The sequence below is a fragment of the Periplaneta americana genome, chromosome 1, assembly GCF_040183065.1.
Source record: "Periplaneta americana isolate PAMFEO1 chromosome 1, P.americana_PAMFEO1_priV1, whole genome shotgun sequence".
Lineage (NCBI taxonomy): Eukaryota > Metazoa > Arthropoda > Insecta > Blattodea > Blattidae > Periplaneta > Periplaneta americana.
In genome coordinates, this window is record NC_091117.1 from 11,509,708 (window position 1) to 11,530,737 (window position 21,030).

Sequence of the window (21,030 nt, forward strand, 5' to 3'; positions counted from 1 at the left end):
ATGTCACGGTTTCAAGAACACAGCTGTTTCTACAGTTTTTGTGTGGGAAAGGAAGTATTGTAGTATATGTGAATTCAAGTTATGCAATTTCTCCTGTCATTGTAATGGAAGGTAATATGGACTTGTCTGCAGACTTTGTTTCCTGTATGCATTTCACAATTTGGAGCCATCAAATGGCAGCCAAGATCCCCTGATTTGACGGCAACCAACTATTTCCTGTGGGTATATTTGAAAAGTAAAGTGTATCATGATAATCCACACACCATCATTCATTCATAGTTTCCTGCCAAAGGCAGGTCTTTCACTGCAAACCCGGCATCCAATTTTCCTCTTTTCTGCCTTCCTCCTGAAGGTATGGTCACACGTCGCTACTTTTGCAGCGATGCAGTACAAAAAACTGCGCAACTCTCGTACTGCGACGTGTGAACAACGGTGCAACCCGAAAAGTAGCGGCTGCCGAACCTGCTGCCCACTACTTTTCCATGCTGCGCGCAGCTTAAAAGTAGCGACGTGTGAACAGGGTTCTCAGGGTTGCAGCCGCAGCATTTTTGATATCGGTTTTGTTGAAACTTTTGCTGTGGTTGCGACCAAATGTGCCAATGATACTTTTATTGTTTGGATGTATTTTAATGTTAGATGCGATGAAAATAAATTATTTGTAACAGTTATTAAATACACAACACAGTCTGAGCATATTTGCTGACGATATAATTCACTTACCAAATTTTTTGTAGCGTAGTTTCAAACAGGAGGGTTGCCAACATTGATTACGTGAATGTGCTGTTGGTTATCATTTAAGTATATAGGCGTTTTTAAAAGTTTTATAGTAAAAATAATGCCAATTTCTGAATACTAGTTAGGTCAGAAAAGCAAATAATAGATAAGTAAGCTTTCGCATGAGTTTCTTAATAATGCGAACATAACCACAAAATGTATATTGAGAAGTCAACACGGAGATGGAAATCTGCAGCATGACTGCAGCTGCAAAAGTAGCGCCTTGTGTGTGAACAGACCTCTAGTTGCAACTTTTGCAGCACTCGGGTTGAGCAGCACGAAAAGTAGTGTGCAGCGCGCTACTTTTGGCTTATGTGTGAACATGACACGCAACTTTTGCAGCTGCAGTATAAAAGTTGCGCAGCAAAAGTAGCGACGTGTGACCGTACCTTAAGGTAAGCACTCACTAACTGGAACTGTATCGTTCAATGCATTTCGATTTTTTTTATTGTATTGCTCCCTTGTCCGCATTTTCGAATTGATCATCAAATGTGTTATTTACTGATAGGGCAAGAACATTAATTGCTTGCAGTGTTCTGGACTAACCCTGGAAATAAAATAAATAGCTCTCAGGGGGATGTATTTTTAATTGTGTTTTGATAGAAGGAAGAACAAAATAAACTTCATGTCATCCATTTCATTTAAGCCTTCAATATTATAAGACTGGAGGTCTTGCAATCTAAAAATTTGTTATGACTATCTGTATTTTGATCTTGGCCCATACGGAAATCCATTTAGTATTCTCCGGCCAGAATTCTGAATGGAATCCAGTCATGTGGGTAGAGGAGATACAGCTCAGTGAGTGATGCTTAATTTAAAATAGCGAAAAGAATAAAAATCCGAATGCAATGAACGAATCTGTTCCTGTAAATGAGCACCTACCTTTAATCTCCGCATACAATCCATATATTTTAATGTTGTCTATCATCTGATATTTTCTTCTACACCAAACTTTTTTCTCGTTTACCATTACTTCTAGAACATCCTGCAGTATGCAATTTATTCTTATCCAGTGACTCAGCCAATTCCTTTTTCTCTTCCAGATCAAGAGATGCATATGAAACATTTTTTTTTGTGTGAAATATCTACAACTTCTGTATGCTTAAGAAATTCATCCTCAATTGAAGATTTCTTTACATGTTTTTTCTCCTCTTTTTGGAAGAAATATAATATTATTGTTTCTCTTGACAATTTTGCTATTTCGTAATAATTTTCCCCTTGGCTATAATGCCGTAATAGTTGGGGGGAAATGGATAATAATTAATATGGAAAATCCGTAACAGTGGCACCTTTACTCATGCCCTCCTTATAGTCAAGGATTCAATTACATAATAAAAGAAAGAGAGAAAGAAAGGAAAGGAGAGAAAGAGAGGAGAGGAGAGGAGAGAGAGAGAGGAAAGGAGAGAAAGAGAGGAAAGGAGAGAAAGAGAGGAAAGGAGAGAAAGAGAGGAAAGGAGAGAAAGAGAGGAAAGGAGAGAAAGAGAGGAAAGGAGAGAAAGAAAGGAAAGGAGAGAAAGAGAGAAAAGGAGAGAAAGAGAGGAAAGGAGAGAAAGAGAGGAAAGGAGAGAAAGAGGGGAAAGGAGAGAAAAAGGGAAAAGGAGAGAAAAAGGGAAAAGGAGAGAAAGAGAGGAAAGGAAAGAGAGGAAAGGAGAGAAAGAGAGAAAGAGAGGAAAGGAGAGAAGAGAGAAATGGAGAGAAAGAGAGGAAAGGAGAGAAAGAGAGGAGAGAAGAGAAAGAGGGAAAAGGAGAGGAAGAGGAAAGGAGAGAAAGAGAGGAAAGGAGATAAAGAGAGGAAAGGAGAGAAAGAGATGAGAGAAGAGAAAGAGAGGAAAGGAGAGAAGAGAGAAATGGAGACAAAGAGAGGAAAGGAGAGAAAGAGAGGAAAGGAGAGAAAGAGAAGAAAGGAGAGAAAGAGAGGAAAGGCGAGAAAGATAGGAAAGGAGAGAAAGAGAGGAAAGGAGATAAAGAGAGGAAAGGAGAGAAAGAGATGAGAGAAGAGAAAGAGAGGAAAGGAGAGAAGAGAGAAATGGAGACAAAGAGAGGAAAGGAGAGAAAGAGAGGAAAGGAGAGAAAGAGAAGAAAGGAGAGAAAGAGAGGAAAGGCGAGAAAGATAGGAAAGGAGAGAAGAGAGAAATGGAGAGGAAAGGAGAGAAAGAGAAGAAAGGGGAGAAGAGAGAAATGCAGAGAAAGAGAGGAAAGGAGAGAAAGAGGGAAAAGGAGAGAAAGAGAGGAAAGGAGAGAAAGAGAGGAAAGGAGAGAAGAGAGAAATGGAGAGAAAGAGAGGAAAGGAGAGAAAGAGAGGAAAGGAGAGAAAGAGGGGGAAAGGAGAGAAGAGAGAAATGGAAAGAGAGGAAAGGAGAGAAAGAGAGGAAAGGAGAGAAAGAGGGAAAAGGAGAGAAAGAGAGGAAAGGAGAGAAAGAGAGGAAAGGAGAAAGAGGGGAAAGGAGAGAAGAGAGAAATGGAGATGAAGAGAGGAAAGGAGAGGAAGAGAGGAAAGGAGAGAAAGAGAGGAAAGGAGAGAAAGAGAGGAAAGGAGAGAAAGAGAGGAAAGGAGAAAGAGGGGAAAGGAGAGAAGAGAGAAATGGAGAGGAAGAGAGGAAAGGAGAGGAAGAGAGGAAAGGAGAGAAAGAGAGAAAAGGAAAGAAAGAGAGGAAAGGAGAGAAAAAGATGAAAGGAGAAAGAGGGGAAAGGAGAGAAGAGAGAAATGGAGAGAAAGAGAGGAAAGGAGAGGAAGAGAGGAAAGGAGAGAAAGAGAGGAAAGGAGAGGAAGAGAGGAAAGTAGAGGAAGAGAGGAAAGGAGAGGAAGAGAGGAAAGGAGAGAAAGAGAGGAAATGAGAGGAAGAGAGGAAAGGAGAGAAAGAGAGGAAAGGAGCGGAAGAGAGGAAAGGAAAGAAAGAGAGGAAATGAGAGAAAGAGAGGAAAGGAGAAAGAGGGGAAAGGTGAGAAGAGAGAAATGGAGAGGAAGAGAGGAAAGGAGAGGAAAGGAAAGAAAGAGAGGAAAGGAAAGAAAGAGAGGAAAGGAGAGAAAGACAGGAAAGGAGAAAGAGGGGAAAGGAGAGAAGAGAGAAATGGAGAGGAAGAGAGGAAAGGAGAGGAAGAGAGGAAAGGAGAGAAAGAGAGGAAAGGAGAGGAAGAGAGAAAAGGAGAGGAAGAGAGAGAAAAGGAGAGGAAGAGAGGAAAAGGGAGGAAAGGAGAGAAATAGAGGAACAGAGAGAAAGGAAAGGAGAGAAAGAGAGCAGCAGAGAACACAGGAAACAGTCTTAACCTGGCATGTTGCACTCACGTGGTGTTGCAGTTGATGGCAAGTTTGTACGGGCGGCAGTTCAAGGTGTAGCGGTTGGTGAGCGCCACCTGTGGCAGGGAGTATCGCTGCAGTGAGCCAGATTCTCGGCCGATAATCAAAGTCTTCTCTGATGCGGCCAGGCAGCAAATCGGGTCAGCTGTTGCCTGCATGTTGGTTGTTGGCTGTTTGCGATCAGAAAACCAGATATTTGCATTACCGTGGTAGTAAAAGAATCATGTTGCTAAACTGAAGAATACAGCTTATGCCACTCACCTCGTACGACCTGTCAAGGTCTTGTATCACTTCTGCAACTCCAGACGGAGTGTCGTCAATATGATACAGTCTCTCCTTACGCTGTCGTGAGCCTGTAAATATTATATTGTTGATGAAAGATCAACTCTCATCATGTCTTTATTTTGAAGGGTAAAAAACATGGTTTAAAATGCAACTGCATTAGCCAATTCATTTTGTTGGTCCATTATGCCCGGATAACTTTGACAACTGAACAGAGACACTGAATAGGCGAACCTTGCAATACCCTGAAGATGAAGTTTGAAAGGGTACTGTTACATTATAACTAATATTTCGCTGCAAAAGGGTATCTGTCGGATACAGGGGGGAGAGCCATTAATCCTTCCCATTGAAGGCTTTAAGGAACCAACCTGGACAAATACCCAACGTCCCATCCCTGCCTTCCCGTAGTGCAGCTGTTAGTAAGCATAATTTTACGAGCTGAACTAAAGGGAGGGGCTACTCATCAATTAGCACTGGTCAGCTTGATGAGTTATTGACTGCATTTGGTATAATTTTCCTCTATCCAATACCTAATTCCCTCTTTACCCTTTCCTATCCAGTCCTCTGACTGAACTCTTACTTTCTTCGACCCCAACGGCATTAGAGCATTCGAGGCCTAGGGGTTCATTTCACTTTCCTTCCTCCTCTTTCTACTTTCTGTTCCTAGTGCTGACCTGCTATGGCACTAAAATCGTCCTCCAGTGGCTTAAGGAGGGAAAGTTGGTGATCAACAAGATCTCCCAACTAGGTCCAATGGACCCGTCGACCAACAGCAGGTGTGGTCCTCCAGACATTCTGGGGGTTGTGTGTGAATGAAGTAGCCACCAAAACGTTAAAATATGGTGTTCACTTAAATCGGCTACAACTTGCCATTTAACATCTGTGCTTCAGTGGCTGGTCGTGATATCTTTGAAAAATATTGGAGTGCAAGAGGTCAAATGACTTTATTGTCAAACGCCTGGCATTAGAAAACAACAACAACATATTTCGCTCATGCAATAAGTGACCAATCCCATATAAGAATTAGTTCAGTTTCAACCAATCATGGTCCTCTATCATTGTAATATTGTTGCAACTGATTCGCAATTGTCTGCATATTGTCGCAATGGATTCGCAATTATTCGTGGTTAGTACGGGAATATTTAGAAGGCAGTGACAGCTCATCCTCACTGAAAACCTATGTACAAATTAACAAGGAACATCATATCATAACCTCACTATAAACAAAGTACGAAAAAACCAACCAACATCCTCCTCATGAAATACTTTTACTTTTAAAGGGTGCCAATTCCATAATTGTACTTTCGGTGAAGTTTTATGAATGTACTGCCAGTATTGGACATTAAAAACAAACACTGAAAATACCTTAGTTTTGTAGTGTGGAGTAGTAGAAACTGGATGTGATCACTGGGAGAGCTGTGGTCCCATCCAACCCGCCCTAAATAGGCTCCTTACTTATATAGGAAAATCGTCGTACTTGAAGAAAGAAGGTGGCCATATTCTGTCGTTGTGACGTTATTTGAGGTGGAGTGGGAGAATGATTGCAGTGTCGCCAACTGTAGTAACCATTCATATTATCTTACACACCTAACCTAACCTAACGTGCTACACACCTCTTGTAACATTCCTAACATTTAGCACACCTGTTGTAACATTCCTCACAGTTTCATTTCGTTTGCCGATATTGGCATCCCTGCTACACCTGTACCATATGGTCTGCTGAAATTCTGAGTCCATCTAGTGGAAGTGAAGTGAAACTGCGACTCTGTTAATTACGTTTCCGAAGTTGTTTCTGTGTTATCTGCAAGAATTATTGTGTCATTGTAGTGATAATTGCATTTATATTGTACAATAGATCACAATCAGTTTAATAAAATTCAATAGGCACTTCGTATAATTCCGCTCTTATTCACCTGTAGTTGAGATTCTTAACACTAGATGGCAAAAAGTACTGAATTGTGAATAAGAGTGAGGACTTCAACTGTAGTTCAGCATATAGAAGGCTGTTACAATGTACAAAGTTCGAAATGCTGGTAATTTTAAACTGAATAAAAATACGCTATTATTTTTATTTTATTAATAATCTTTAACACCTCTGATTGTGCTTCAAGTTGACATGTACATCTCACTTGACTATATGTGTCAGAGGAAGAACAATTGTTTGTAGACATCTGAAGTCTGATTAGTGTAATATGTAGCTAGTTGGCAATTATGCAATGGAGGGGAAGGAACTGGCTACCCTACTTCATTACCTTCTGATTTAGTTGCCTCATGAGCTATGCCTTAATGGTGTCATTTATAAGGTTCGAACCTGTTTCCGGACAGCTGACTAAACAACAACAATACTCTTTCTTGAATATTCCATTCACGAAATAATAAATAAATAATCCGTGGCGCTACCACCCGTGAAGGGCCTAGACTGATCAGCCGGCTGCTGGCCTCACGCCCACATGCCGAAGCAGAGGTGGACGATCATCCAACCAGAATGGCGGTATCGTGTGGTTAGCACGATGATCCCCCCAGCCGTTATAGCTGGTATTCGCAACCAGAGTTTGCTACCTATCGTAGCTCCCCAAGTGCATCACGATGCTGGGTGGGCACCGGTCCCATACACTGGCCGAAATTTCATGAGAAAATTTCTTCTCCCCATGAGGACTCGAACCAGCGCGCATTCCGTAACACAAGTCCTAGGCAGGATGCCTTAGACAACGACGCCATGGCGCGGGACGCATTCACGAAATAGTCTTGGCAAATATCTATCGTGGATTCATCTTTTGAGATAATTTTCCTCACACTTTACTTCACTCCACGCTTGTGAAATTACCGACAAGTGTGGTATTACTTACGACAATTAAATAATTAACTCCAAACTCAAAGTAATACTTGAATGGGTTATTTATGAACGGGCCTAAGTCTTGAATACTAAATTGTTAGCAGTTTAAGAAAAACTGCTTATTGGCCGAAATTTTGAAATTAAGGCTGAAATAAAACTTGTATCATAAATTCTACTGAGCATTATAGAGTGTGAAACTTAGTCCTCTTCATATCTAAATCGATGTACCTACACCCAAAGAGCAGTATTACATTACAAACCCATTTTCACAAAATTAGCGACTTAGGCCCTTTCATAAATAACCCATTCACTTCAGGTCGATGTTGCATGAGGACCAAATCACCTACCTGTCATAATCAGAGTTGAACGAGCCTTGGGCGTTCTATAGTGCCACAGCAAGAAGTTGTCTCGCGATGCAGCAAACACGTGGGATGAGTTCATTGCAATCCATAGAGGCTCGATGTCCATGTACTTGGCTGCAACACACAACAGAGAGCTCTGGGCTAGATCCTAAAACAACACGACTCATCTAACTAGGCGGCACTGCTACTCACTGTCGACAGGGGTGCTGATGGCGTTGCACAGGATGAGCCCGTACTGGCCACCGGTGCCTCCATCCTCTGCTCTTGTTGCCAGCACACAGTGTTCACCAGCAGATGCCACCCCGAGCAGCGACTTCACGGACTTGTTGTAACACTGTAAACAGCAACATCGTAACTTTGACACTGAAAGTAAGAGGAGACAGCTTCTTTTCTTTCTAGTTTCGATTGAGAAAATCTGATATTAAATATTAAAGATATTGCAACAAAAATAAAAGTAAAAGCAACAGGATTACATACCAGAAGAGTGAAAAAAGAAAAAGATGTATGTGTAGGGTTACCATACATTACCATACACCCATCATAAGAAAAGGGGACACTTTCTATAAAAAAGAGGACACATATTTTCGACAAAAATACCGGTATGTTGGCATTACAGTAGTCTGTAAGATATACCAGTATATTAAGTTTAAAATATTTTTTAATCTTAATCATTACAAAGGGGGACAAAACCAACTGTGGTAACTTTCGAGGAATATCACTTTTGTTGATGTCGTACAAAATTTTCTCCAATATTCTTTTGAGAAGATTAACTCTGTACGTAGATAAAATTATTGGGGAACATCAGTGTGGTTTTAGGCGTAATAGATCGACTATTGATCAGATTTTTTGTATTCGACAGATAATGGAAAAAAAATGGGAGTATAAGGGTACAGTGCATCAGTTACTCATAGATTTCAAAAAGGCATATGACTCGGTTAAGAGGGAAGTATTATATGATATTCTTATTGAATTTGGTATTCCCAAGAAACTAGTTCGATTAATTAAAATGTGTCTTAGTGAAACTTACAGCAGAGTCCGTATAGGCCAGTTTCTATCTGATGCTTTTCCAATTCACTGTGGGCTAAAGCAAGGAGATGCACTATCACCTTTACTTTTTAACTTTGCGCTAGAATATGCCATTAGGAAAGTTCAGGATAACAGGCAGGGTTTGGAATTGAACGGGTTACATCAGCTTCTTGTCTATGCGGATGACGTGAATATGTTAGGAGAAAATACACAAACGATTAGGGAAAACACGGAAATTTTACTTGAAGCAAGTAGAGCGATCGGTTTGGAAGTAAATCCCGAAAAGACAAAGTATATGATTATGTCTCGTGACCAGAATATTGTACGAAATGGAAATATAAAAATTGGAGATTTATCCTTCGAAGAGGTGGAAAAATTCAAATATCTTGGAGCAACAGTAACAAATATAAATGACACTCGGGAGGAAATTAAACGCAGAATAAATATGGGAAATGCGTGTTATTATTCGGTTGAGAAGCTCTTATCATCCAGTCTGCTGTCCAAAAATCTGAAAGTTAGAATTTATAAAACAGTTATATTACCGGTTGTTCTGTATGGTTGTGAAACTTGGACTCTCACTCTGAGAGAGGAACATAGGTTCAGGGTGTTTGAGAATAAGGTGCTTAGGAAAATATTTGGGGCTAAGCGGGATGAAGTTACAGGAGAATGGAGAAAGTTACACAACACAGAACTGCACGCATTGTATTCTTCACCTGACATAATTAGGAACATTAAATCCAGACGTTTGAGATGGGCAGGCATGTAGCACGTATGGGCGAATCCAGAAATGCATATAGAGTGTTAGTTGGGAGACCGGAGGGAAAAAGACCTTTAGGGAGGCCGAGAAGTAGATGGGAGGATAATATTAAAATGGATTTGAGGAAGGTGGGGTATGATGATAGAGACTGGATTAGTCTTGCACAGGATAGGGACTGCTGGCGGGCTTATGTGAGGGCGGCAATGAACCTTCGGGTTCCTTAAAAGCCATTTGTAAGTAAGTAAGTAAGTATAGAATATATCTGTTATGGTAGCAAGGTTATTAGAGGAGAAAAATCTGCTCTGGTGCTGGGGATTGAACCCAGGTCCTTGGTTCTACATATCAAGCGCTCTAACCACTGAGCTACACCAAAGTTCAATCCACAGCACACTAGAGGAGAGGGATTTGATTCGGTTAATGTCTTCGGAATTGTAGATACCTGTATGTGTTGAACCTCGCATTTCTAGTCTCCATGGTAGATGTTGTCTGTGCAGTCCGCAACACTTGTCTTCCATAACAGATTTCTATTGTATTTTTCGTTGCAGATCTTAAAAATTTACCACATGGCTGTTGCATAATATGTTCTCATATCAAAAAGAACAAGAAAGAGGGGAATGTCACTGACCTCGTTGTTCTTGGTGTCCCAGAAGGTAACCACAGTGCCGGGTCGGTCTGGACGGTTGTAGCAGTACACAACTGTATGCTCCAGATAGCTCCAGCGGTAGTCTGGACGGATGTTGGCAAAGTAGATGTACGAGTCCACGGCAAGGGCCACGCGCAACGAGCCACCTTCCCATACGCAGCTAGTCACTTCCCGACCTGGGATCTTGAGAGTTCTCAAGTGCTGTGGGCCAACACATCACTTTCATTCAAAACTTAGACATAGTAACGTTCAATTTGATTTCTCTGCAAAGTTGGAAACTGTATATGAAAAGAGCCACTTTAGGCACTATAACTATAAAACAGACGTTAACGATACAAATAGGAGTTTTAGGATACGTACAATTCTATCAAATTTCATGATTTTTCATAAAACATGGACAAGTTTTCGCATTAATGCTTCAGAAACAAAACAGGATTTTGCCCTAAAATCCTAGGACTAGATAATATTACCCTTTCCATTTATAGTTTGTTCTCTTTCTCACTTCTGGGGGGAAAATACAAGGATACCTCGCGATTTTTAACAAATGACAAGAGTACTGGAAATTAAAAAAAGAGTAGGAACACTGCACTAAAAGTTGCATGTAAGATTTTTTTTTAACGTTTCGGTTTTATTTAGAATTATAATTTTTTCAGAAATTTGCTGCCTCATGAAATTACTATCCGTCTCTCTTCATAAACCACCTTACTTTTTAGGACGTGTTCAAAACCAAGCTCTCAGGCTCATTACTGGTGGAATCAAAACAACTCCAATAGATTCTATGAGATTCCTCACTAATATTAACAGCATCAAAATGATAGTCGAAGAAAAAGTACTGATTCAATATGAAAAACTTATCAGATTACCAGGAAACAATTGACATTCATACAGTCCTCTCCGTAGATTAAAAACTCAAAAAAGTTTCATATCCATGGTTCAAGAATTAAAACAGAAAATCAACGTCCCGAATTTAAAAGAAAACTTACAAATTAAATCAACCCTTTAACACTATTAAATATAGAGTATAATCTAAATTTAACACAAGAAATACTGAAATCAGAAGTAAACACTGAAATAATGAAACAATTGTCTTTAGAGACAATTAGTATTAGGTACCCTCCACAAAACTGGCTTCATTTATACACTGAAGGATCCTTGATCTCCAGAGAACAAGATGCTGGTGCAGGTATTACGTGCTGTCTCTTCTCACTTTATAGATCTCTTGGATATGGAACAACAAGTTTTGATGGAGAAATCACTGCAATAAGTGAAAGTCTCAGGAATCTTCTCTCCCACATCAATAAATTTAAAAATGCAGTTATATTGTCAGACTCCAAAGCAGCTATTCTATCAATAGTCTCTAGACACACACCTTCATCTCAAATAGCAGAAATAAATAAAATGCTCTCTCAATTAATAACACTCAATAAAAGAATTGTATTCCAATGGATACCATTCCATTGTGGAATCCTGGAAAACGAGAATGCGGATGCTTTAGCAAAGAAGGGCAGCACTGCTACTTACAGACCTGTTACTAAATCTACATATTACTCTCTGAAAAGATTTATTAAATCTACATACTTAGACTTCAACAAACAAAATTTGATAACACAACCTCAAGGGAAAAAATGGAACTCTCTGCATCAAAATCCACAGTTAATTCCCGATTTACCACGAAAATCGTCTGTAGCTGCATTTAGATTGGCAACAGGCCATGATTGTTTCGCCGAACACCTGCATAGAATTGGAATATATCAGTCCCCTAACTGCCTATTGTGCAACTCAAACCAAGAAATGGATTCGGAACACCTCAAAATCTGTGCTTCAGTGGCTGGCCATGATAATATCTTTGAAAAATATTGGAGTGCAAGAGGTCAAATGACTTTATTGACAAATGCCTGCCATTAGAAAACAACAACAACAACTTTTTAGGACTTGGGGTGAAATTTAATAACTCTAGACTTTCTGTCTATAAAACAAGATGTCTACAACTGTGTTCATTTGTACTTAAAATTTTATGAAGTAGGCTCCAGTAGGTGAATAATCTGAAGCCACACATTTCAAACTAATGGAAAACAACAGCAGCAGTTGTATTTGTCCAGAAAAATTTTATTACTGATATTAATGAAAAAACTCTATACAACAGAAGCCTGATACAATGTAGTTGTTTATGGGACACAATTCACACCTAAAAAGATTTTCATAACGGCAGTATACATATATTAATCTTGGTAAGGTTCAACACGGACTATCGATTAAGGGACAGATTCCTCTAAAAAGACTAAAATACCGCCAAATTCTTTAAGTTTCACCTCTCATTTTCAATTTATGATTTTTATATTAATTATTTTTTTTCCCGTTAATAATTTAATTGGAATATAAGAGAAAAAATTTATAGAATTTACAGCAGTCGACGCAAACCACGCAACGAAGATTCAATTAAGTATTGCTATTCGGACTCTATCATCAATGCTGCTGTTTTGCATAGTCCGACATAAGCAAACCTCTCACACCTACAAGTCGTACGATCCGACCACATGACTATTGTGGGAAGGCGACGAGTACTACCGTCGTTGTGAGAAGTCTCGAAGACTACAATAATCCAGTATATTTATGTGAGACTGTGGTAGGCAGATCGAAGTGGAATATAAAATACAAAAATTTATAGAATTAAATAATATGAATATAATAGAGAAGAATAAATAGTATTAATCATTATAGATTACCCACAGAATATCGAAAGGTGGCTGAGAATGACAATACTTCTAAGTTTATGTTCTTCTTTCATCTACCCTGAGATGTAGCAATCACATGATAAACTTGGCTTTAACTCCCGTTCTCCACAGTTTAATTATTCTGAGTTTATCACTCACTAAATGTGCTTTTCTGTTCTGAGATATCACCGTGCACTGAACTCAAGACAGAATATTACGCGAAGGTACTATAGGATTAACACCATACACCTGTACACAAGAAGTGAGGGTTGTTGCATTCGGTAGTTTACTACTGATTAGAGACATGGGTCTAAAAATAGGAACCTATGCCAAGAGATTCTTCTAAGAGAATAGCCAAAATCTGCCATTGCAGAGTCAACACTTTTTTGTGTACTTATCTGGTTTTAAATCGTTAGAAATTCTATACACTTCACAAAACTATTCAAAACCAAAATATTCGGTCATGTGTAATTGCAGTAACAGGGGTGTAGAAATGACACAAGACCTCCTCTCAGCTCGAAACAGGGTTAATGCTAAATTGTAATGCAGAATCATTTCATGCACATAATTTACTAAATCACTACACTTGGGAATTTCACTAAAAATAGTGTTTTTTTTCTCGAAGGACATATTCTTCGCCACATTATATCTGAATCAATGGTATACTGGACCATGCTACGTCAAGCTTCTACTATATTTAAATCCATTTATACACTGGCTTCATTTATACACCGATGGATCCTTGATCTCCAGGGAACAAGGTGCCGGTGCAGGTGTTACGTGCTGTCTCTTCTCACTTTATAGATCTCTTGGATATGGAACAACAAGCTTTGATGGAGAAATCGTTGCAATAAGTGAAAGTCTCAGGAATCTTCTATGCCAAATCAATAAATTTAAAAATACAGTTATATTGTCAGACTCCAAAGCAGCTATTCTATCTATAGTCTCTAAACACACACCTTCACTCAAACAGCAGAAATAACTAAAATGCTCTCTCAATTAATATCACTCAATAAAAGAATTGTATTCCAATGGATATCATCCCATTGTGGAATCCTGAGAAACGAGAATGTGGATGCTTTAGCAAAGAAGGGCAGCACTGCTTTAGCAAAGAAGGGCAGCACTGCTACTTACAGACCTGTTACTAAATCTACGTATTACTCTGTGAAAAGATTTATTAAACCTACATACTTAGACTTCAACAAACAAAATTTGATAACACAATCTCAAGGGAAAAAATGGAACTCTCTGCGTCATAATCTACAGTTAATTCCCGATTTACCACGAAAATCGCCTGTAGCTGCATTTAGATTGGCAACAGCCATGATTGTTTGGCCATACATCTGCATAGAATTGGAATATATCAGTCCCCTAACTGCCCATTGTGCAACTCAAACCAAGAAATGGATTCGGAACACCTCAAAATCTGTGCTTCATTGGCTGACCATGATAATATCTTTGAAAAATATTGAAGTGCAAGAGGTCAAATGACTTTATTGTCAAACGCCTGGCATTAGAAAACAACAACATATTTAAATCCATTTTTGGGCGTTACCTCTCCGAAAGGTGTGAAGAACTGTATGACATTGCAGTCCTTGTGGTCGCCTGCCAGCTGCATCACTCCAGTAACAGCTATCACACTGCCATTGTGGTTCCATCGGCAGCACACAGCTGTCATGCCGGTGTCTATGAGGACAGGCACTGTCAACAACACAGTCCACTGAGATATAAAAAAACGGTTTAGTGATACTCAAAAACTGACAACATCAACTCTGCTCAGTAACCAATTAGCAGATCTCGCATACATAGAACATCAGTCTAATACTGATATTTACGTACATTGTAAAGAAATATCTAACTATAGTGGGTTCATAAAGTCCCTATACTCAAAGCTAGAATATACTGTACAGTATTTTCCGAAAAATAGTTAACTTTAATTGCTCATATTTTCTTCCTTTTCTATGTATATTTAAAACTCTGACACTGGTGTATTACTAGAGCAGAGAAATTATAGCATTAATTTTTTGTATTTATGGCAAAAATGTTTTTAATAATAATAAAATGTAAAGCACCCAATGGGCAAAAGACCATGACTCTAGTTAGAAGGTTGAGATATACAGTGAGTGTCACACTGTTCACTACACTGACTCTAGATTGTACAAAATTCAATCAGCGATACTGATCTCTTGTTACAATACAAGGCATAGTAAGTGTCACACTGTTCACTACACTGACTCTAGATTGTACAAAATTCAATCAGCGATACTGATCTCTTGTTACAATACAAGGCATGGTAAGTGTCACACTGTTCACTACACTGACTCTAGATTGTACAAAATTCAATCAGCGATACTGATCTCTTGTTACAATACAAGGCATGGTAAGTGTCACACTGTTCACTACACTGACTCTAGATTGTACAAAATTCAATCAGTGATACTGATCTCTTGTTACAATACAAGGCATGGTAAGTGTCACACTGTTCACTACACTGACTCTAGATTGTACAAAATTCAATCAGCGATACTGATCTCTTGTTACAATACAAGGCATAGTAAGTGTCACACTGTTCACTACACTGACTCTAGATTGTACAAAATTCAATCAGCGATACTGATCTCTTGTTACAATACAAGGCATGGTAAGTGTCACACTGTTCACTACACTGACTCTAGATTGTACAAAATTCAATCAGCGATACTGATCTCTTGTTACAATACAAGGCATGGTAAGTGTCACACTGTTCACTACACTGACTCTAGATTGTACAAAATTCAATCAGTGATACTGATCTCTTGTTACAATACAAGGCATGGTAAGTGTCACACTGTTCACTACACTGACTCTAGATTGTACAAAATTCAATCAGCGATACTGATCTCTTGTTACAATGCAAGGCATGGTAAGTGTCACAGTGTTCACTACACTGACTCTAGATTGTACAAAATTCAATCAGCGATACTGATCTCTTGTTACAATACAAGGCATGGTAAGTGTCACAGTGTTCACTACACTGACTCTAGATTGTACAAAATTCAATCAGCGATACTGATCTCTTGTTACAATACAAGGCATGGTAAGTGTCACACTGTTCACTACACTGACTCTAGATTGTACAAAATTCAATCAGCGATACTGATCTCTTGTTACAATACAAGGCATGGTAAGTGTCACACTGTTCACTACACTGACTCTAGATTGTACAAAATTCAATCAGCGATACTGATCTCTTGTTACAATGCAAGGCATGGTAAGTGTCAGACTGTTCACTACACTGACTCTAGATTGTACAAAATTCAATCAGCGATACTGATCTCTTGTTACAATACAAGGCATGGTAAGTGTCACAGTGTTCACTACACTGACTCTAGTTTGTACAAAATTCAATCAGTGATACTGATCTCTTGTTACAAGGCATGGTAAGTGTCATACTGTTCACTACACTGACTCTAGATTGTACAAAATTCTATCAGTGATACTGATCTCTTGTTACAATACAAGGCATGGTAAGTGTCACACTGTTCACTACACTGATTCTAGATTGTACAAAATTCAATCAGCGATACTGATCTCTTGTTACAATACAAGGCATGGTAAGTGTCACACTGTTCACTACACTGACTCTAGATTGTACAAAATTCAATCAGCGATACTGATCTCTTGTTACAATACAAGGCATGGTAAGTGTCACAGTGTTCACTACACTGACTCTAGATTGTACAAAATTCAATCAGCGATACTGATCTCTTGTTACAATACAAGGCATGGTAAGTGTCACAGTGTTCACTACACTGACTCTAGATTGTACAAAATTCAATCAGCGATACTGATCTCTTGTTACAATACAAGGCATGGTAAGTGTCACAGTGTTCACTACACTGACTCTAGATTGTACAAAATTCAATCAGCGATACTGATCTCTTGTTACAATACAAGGCATGGTAAGTGTCACAGTGTTCACTACACTGACTCTAGATTGTACAAAATTCAATCAGCGATACTGATCTCTTGTTACAATACAAGGCATGGTAAGTGTCACACTGTTCACTACACTGACTCTAGATTGTACAAAATTCAATCAGCGATACTGATCTCTTGTTACAATACAAGGCATGGTAAGTGTCACAGTGTTCACTACACTGACTCTAGATTGTACAAAATTCAATCAGCGATACTGATCTCTTGTTACAATACAAGGCATGGTAAGTGTCACACTGTTCACTACACTGACTCTAGATTGTACAAAATTCAATCAGCGATACTGATCTCTTGTTACAATACCAGGCATGGTAAGTGTCACAGTGTTCACTACACTGACTCTAGATTGTACAAAATTCAATCAGCGATACTGATCTCTTGTTACAATACAAGGCATGGTAAGTGTCACAGTGTTCACTACACTGACTCTAGATTGTACAAAATTCAATCAGCGATACTGATCTCTTGTTACAATACAAGGCATGGTAAGTGTCACAGTGTTCACTACACTGACTCTAGATTGTACAAAATTCAATCAGCAATACTGATCTCTTGTTACAATACAAGGCATGGTAAGTGTCACAGTGTTCACTACACTGACTCTAGATTGTACAAAATTCAATCAGCGATACTGATCTCTTGTTACAATACAAGGCATGGTAAGTGTTACACTGTTCACTACACTGACTCTAGATTGTACAAAATTCAATCAGCGATACTGATCTCTTGTTACAATACAAGGCATGGTAAGTGTCACACTGTTCACTACACTGACTCTAGATTGTACAAAATTCAATCAGCGATACTGATCTCTTGTTACAATACAAGGCATGGTAAGTGTCACACTGTTCACTACACTGACTCTAGATTGTACAAAATTCAATCAGCGATACTGATCTCTTGTTACAATACAAGGCATGGTAAGTGTCACACTGTTCACTACACTGACTCTAGTTTGTACAAAATTCAATCAGCGATACTGATCTCTTGTTACAATACAAGGCATGGTAAGTGTCACAGTGTTCACTACACAGAACACATATACATTCGTGACAGGCCTGGTGGAAAGACTTCCTGGTGCAGATGCGATGGTGGAAACCACGGATCGCAAAACACGTCACTATATGCCTCAGTTCATATTCTGCTCGCATCCATTCCTTATTTACCATGGCATCAGTATTGTAGAAGCTTTCACTTATGGAGTCCCTCTTCATTCGGAGCTCTCGTAGCAGTTCCTCACATGCTGGTATAGATGGCAGTAGCATTCGCAGTCTCAGGTCTTCAACTAAGAAAGTTTCCCTGGCTAAGACATATGCATATCTTGATAGAGAGAATTTTGAAACTCCTAGCACCAACTAGCCAAGATGTCGGACGAGGTCGAGGTACGAATTGAAAAATGTTTTTAGAAACAGCTTTTTATAGCATTAATTATTTGTATAAGTTGTGTTTATTAGCTAAATCCTGTATCACTATTTTATGTACACTGACGTTCAAAGGCATCTTGATCGTGTAAGCGAACTTTTTAATCACAGGAAAAGTCAGAACCAAAGATATAAGAAATTGACAAAGTCTGAAATAGTTCCGCTACTTCTCAATACGTAACCCTATTATTGAGATGGGTAGAAAAAGTATTTGGGAGAATGTCGATGTAGATTAAGTATAAATTATTCTGATAATTTACATTATCAGCGGTCTCAGGTTCGTTACCCGGCCCTGGAACAATTTTTCCCTTGAAATTATTTAAATCAGCTTCCCAGGGAGCTTTACCTGAAAGCTACCCAGATTTGTACAAAAACGAAATTTCCTGGCCATGTCTTGAAGAGAGAAACAAAATTTGATAACCTTATTCAAATTTAAATGAAAAAAAGATTACACATTCTCAGAAATCACTCATATTTCACCGAAAAATATTACAATTTATCACGGTAATATCCATTTATAGCATTAATTCGCAATAATGAAACTGGCTTCAAAGGGTTGCAATTGTGATGAAATGTAAAGAAAACTGAAATAAGGACGCAAAAAAGGACACTCCTTATTTTTGTAGAGTTTATCATGATTACGATATTTTCATGCATCACTGATTGTCAACTTATCAACATGAGTACAGGGACTTTATGAACGTCCTGTATAATACATGTGCTGAAATATGCAACTAACGTATTCTTTTTTAGACAACAAAATTAATTCATTTATATCAAACAATTTTTATATGCCAAAGTAACTGAATGGTGATGCCAGAGAGCCCCATAGCCATGCTTAGTTTATGAGTTTGCTTACAGTCGTCATTTTCGCCTCGCATGATCTGCATGCAGCCGTTCTGGTAGCAAATGACCAGCACGGGACAGTCCATCTCCACGTATCCCTGGCGACCGTCGTACCAGTGCATGCCCACCACCTGCGTGGGGCCCAGCATGTTGGGTAGGCACTGGATGTTCAGCTTCATCTGTACACAAAACACACATACTTGTATACGTACAGAACGAGCATGTTTACAAGCCACATTGTTAGGAAGATAAACTCAACAGCAAAACAACTTTGGAATGTGTGAAGGTAAGGTTGATGATTACGTGGGTTACGGCAAATTTCATTCAACAGAAACTCTTGCTTGCATACGGTTGCGAGGATTTGAAAATGAAAATACGAGAAATTTAGAAATCATGCCGAATTTGATACAACATTGACTAGCTAAATTCTCTTTTACAAAGACTGCAATAGGCTTTATGTTTCTTAGGCTTAACTGACCCTAACCATTTTATGTTTAGTAGATTTAACTGGATCTAACTGTTTTATGTTCATTAGATTTAACTGATACTAACAGGGGCGGCTTTCGAAGAGGGGCTGCAGAGCTGCAGCACCCCCCAGACATTTGTGACTCTTGTCTCGTTTTATGTTGTGAAATACATTTATTACACAGTCTCTATTTAGCGGCTTGTTCTCATTGACATGCACGCAATTGTTAGTGAAGTCACTTCCTCCCCTGGTGCTGCCAGAGCGGAGCCAGAGACAAGGACTATGGGTGAAGCCACCTCCTCCCCTGGAGCTGCCAGTCTCGTCTCGAATGCTTTGCGCGTTAGTTTTACCCCTCCCCCTGCTGCCCCTGGCCGTGAATCCAGAGTTTCCAGGCGCTGCAAAATTTGCAGCAGCTTATCAGTAGCGCGCAGTTTTAAATACATTTTCTTTAATGTTGCGAGTATAACAAGTGCAACAATGTTTAATTCTGTACAATATTTACAGTCTATTCAGTTCAGTACCTTAAAAATTCAGGAGAAATGTGAAATTAATTGCCCATCAGTTGAATCTCATAATGGAAAGAGCCACTAAACAAAATACAAAGGCTCGCATATTTTTTGGTGATTTATCCAGTATCCCTGCTTTCTTCTCTCGATCTCCACTCAGTCTGTATTAGATTAATGTGTTTCAAAGACAATTCCATCAGCTGGGGCAACAAGAAATGCGATGAGAGAAGAGAGACTGACCGCATTAGCTACGTTTTCCATTGTAAAGACTATGTTAAACGAAATATCGGATTTTAATAAGAAGATGATTCAAAAGTTTGCAACTTACAAGACAAGGCGCATGGAACTAATCTTTAAATAAGGTAAGTTGCACAGTTTATTTTTGTATGCAGCCCTCCTGAATTCATTACCCACGAGCCGCCACTGGATACTAACCATTTTATGTACAGTCTTAGAAAAAAGTTTTGTCGCACAGGTACTTTATAAGATCCAGAAAGGAGGCGGTATGCATAATCAGAGGATGAGCGATCTGGTTTGAAGAGAACGACTAGTTGAGGTAATAAAATTAGTTTTGTTTCGTTGTATGTCTGATAATGCACAATGCTTCCTTTCTGGGAGTTATAAAATATCTGTGCGACAAAACTTTTTTCTAAGACTGTAATTACATTAGATTTAACTAGCTCAAACCATTTTATGTTTATTTGGTACTGACTGTAATCGTTTTAGGTTTATTAGATTTAACTGACCTTGACTGTTTTATGTCTTTATATCAGGTTGGTGCATAAATTCGTCGCGTTTTTGTTCGCCAACATTGTCATGGATAAATATATAATAGGATGCGAAACTGCTGTCAGCACCATCTGGATTTGGTGCTCTGAAATAAGGTGATTAGCGCCCGGCGTCGTCGGTGGTGAACATTAGAACTACGTGTTGGGTACATTACTGAGAGTTCTCTATTTATCCGTTCGAGATATTGTATGGGAGAGTCGAGGAGAGAAGATGGCGGACTGAAACTTGCTAATAAGTGAACATAAAGTGATACGTGTGTGTATAAGCAGTGTATGTTAAACAGTGATGTTTATGGACGTTGTAAAAATAGTGTTGAATGTATTGTAAAGTAATAGTAATAT

The 21,030-nt window shown here is 38.9% G+C and overlaps 1 protein-coding gene across 3 annotated transcripts in view; it reads right to left on the minus strand.

Moving 5' to 3' along the window:
- Oseg4 (intraflagellar transport protein Oseg4) overlaps window positions 1–21,030 on the minus strand; it is a 64,725-nt gene that overhangs the window by 24,400 nt on the left and 19,295 nt on the right. For all 3 annotated transcript variants that reach the window (XM_069835679.1, XM_069835590.1, XM_069835501.1), the window contains exons 6-12: window positions 18,942–19,107; window positions 14,239–14,384; window positions 9,955–10,173; window positions 7,739–7,880; window positions 7,532–7,660; window positions 4,331–4,422; window positions 4,058–4,239 (exon numbers count right to left, since the gene is read on the minus strand). In XM_069835679.1, coding sequence (XP_069691780.1) covers window positions 4,058–4,239; window positions 4,331–4,422; window positions 7,532–7,660; window positions 7,739–7,880; window positions 9,955–10,173; window positions 14,239–14,384; window positions 18,942–19,107 — 1,076 coding nt within the window. The remainder of the gene's footprint in view (window positions 1–4,057; window positions 4,240–4,330; window positions 4,423–7,531; window positions 7,661–7,738; window positions 7,881–9,954; window positions 10,174–14,238; window positions 14,385–18,941; window positions 19,108–21,030) is intronic.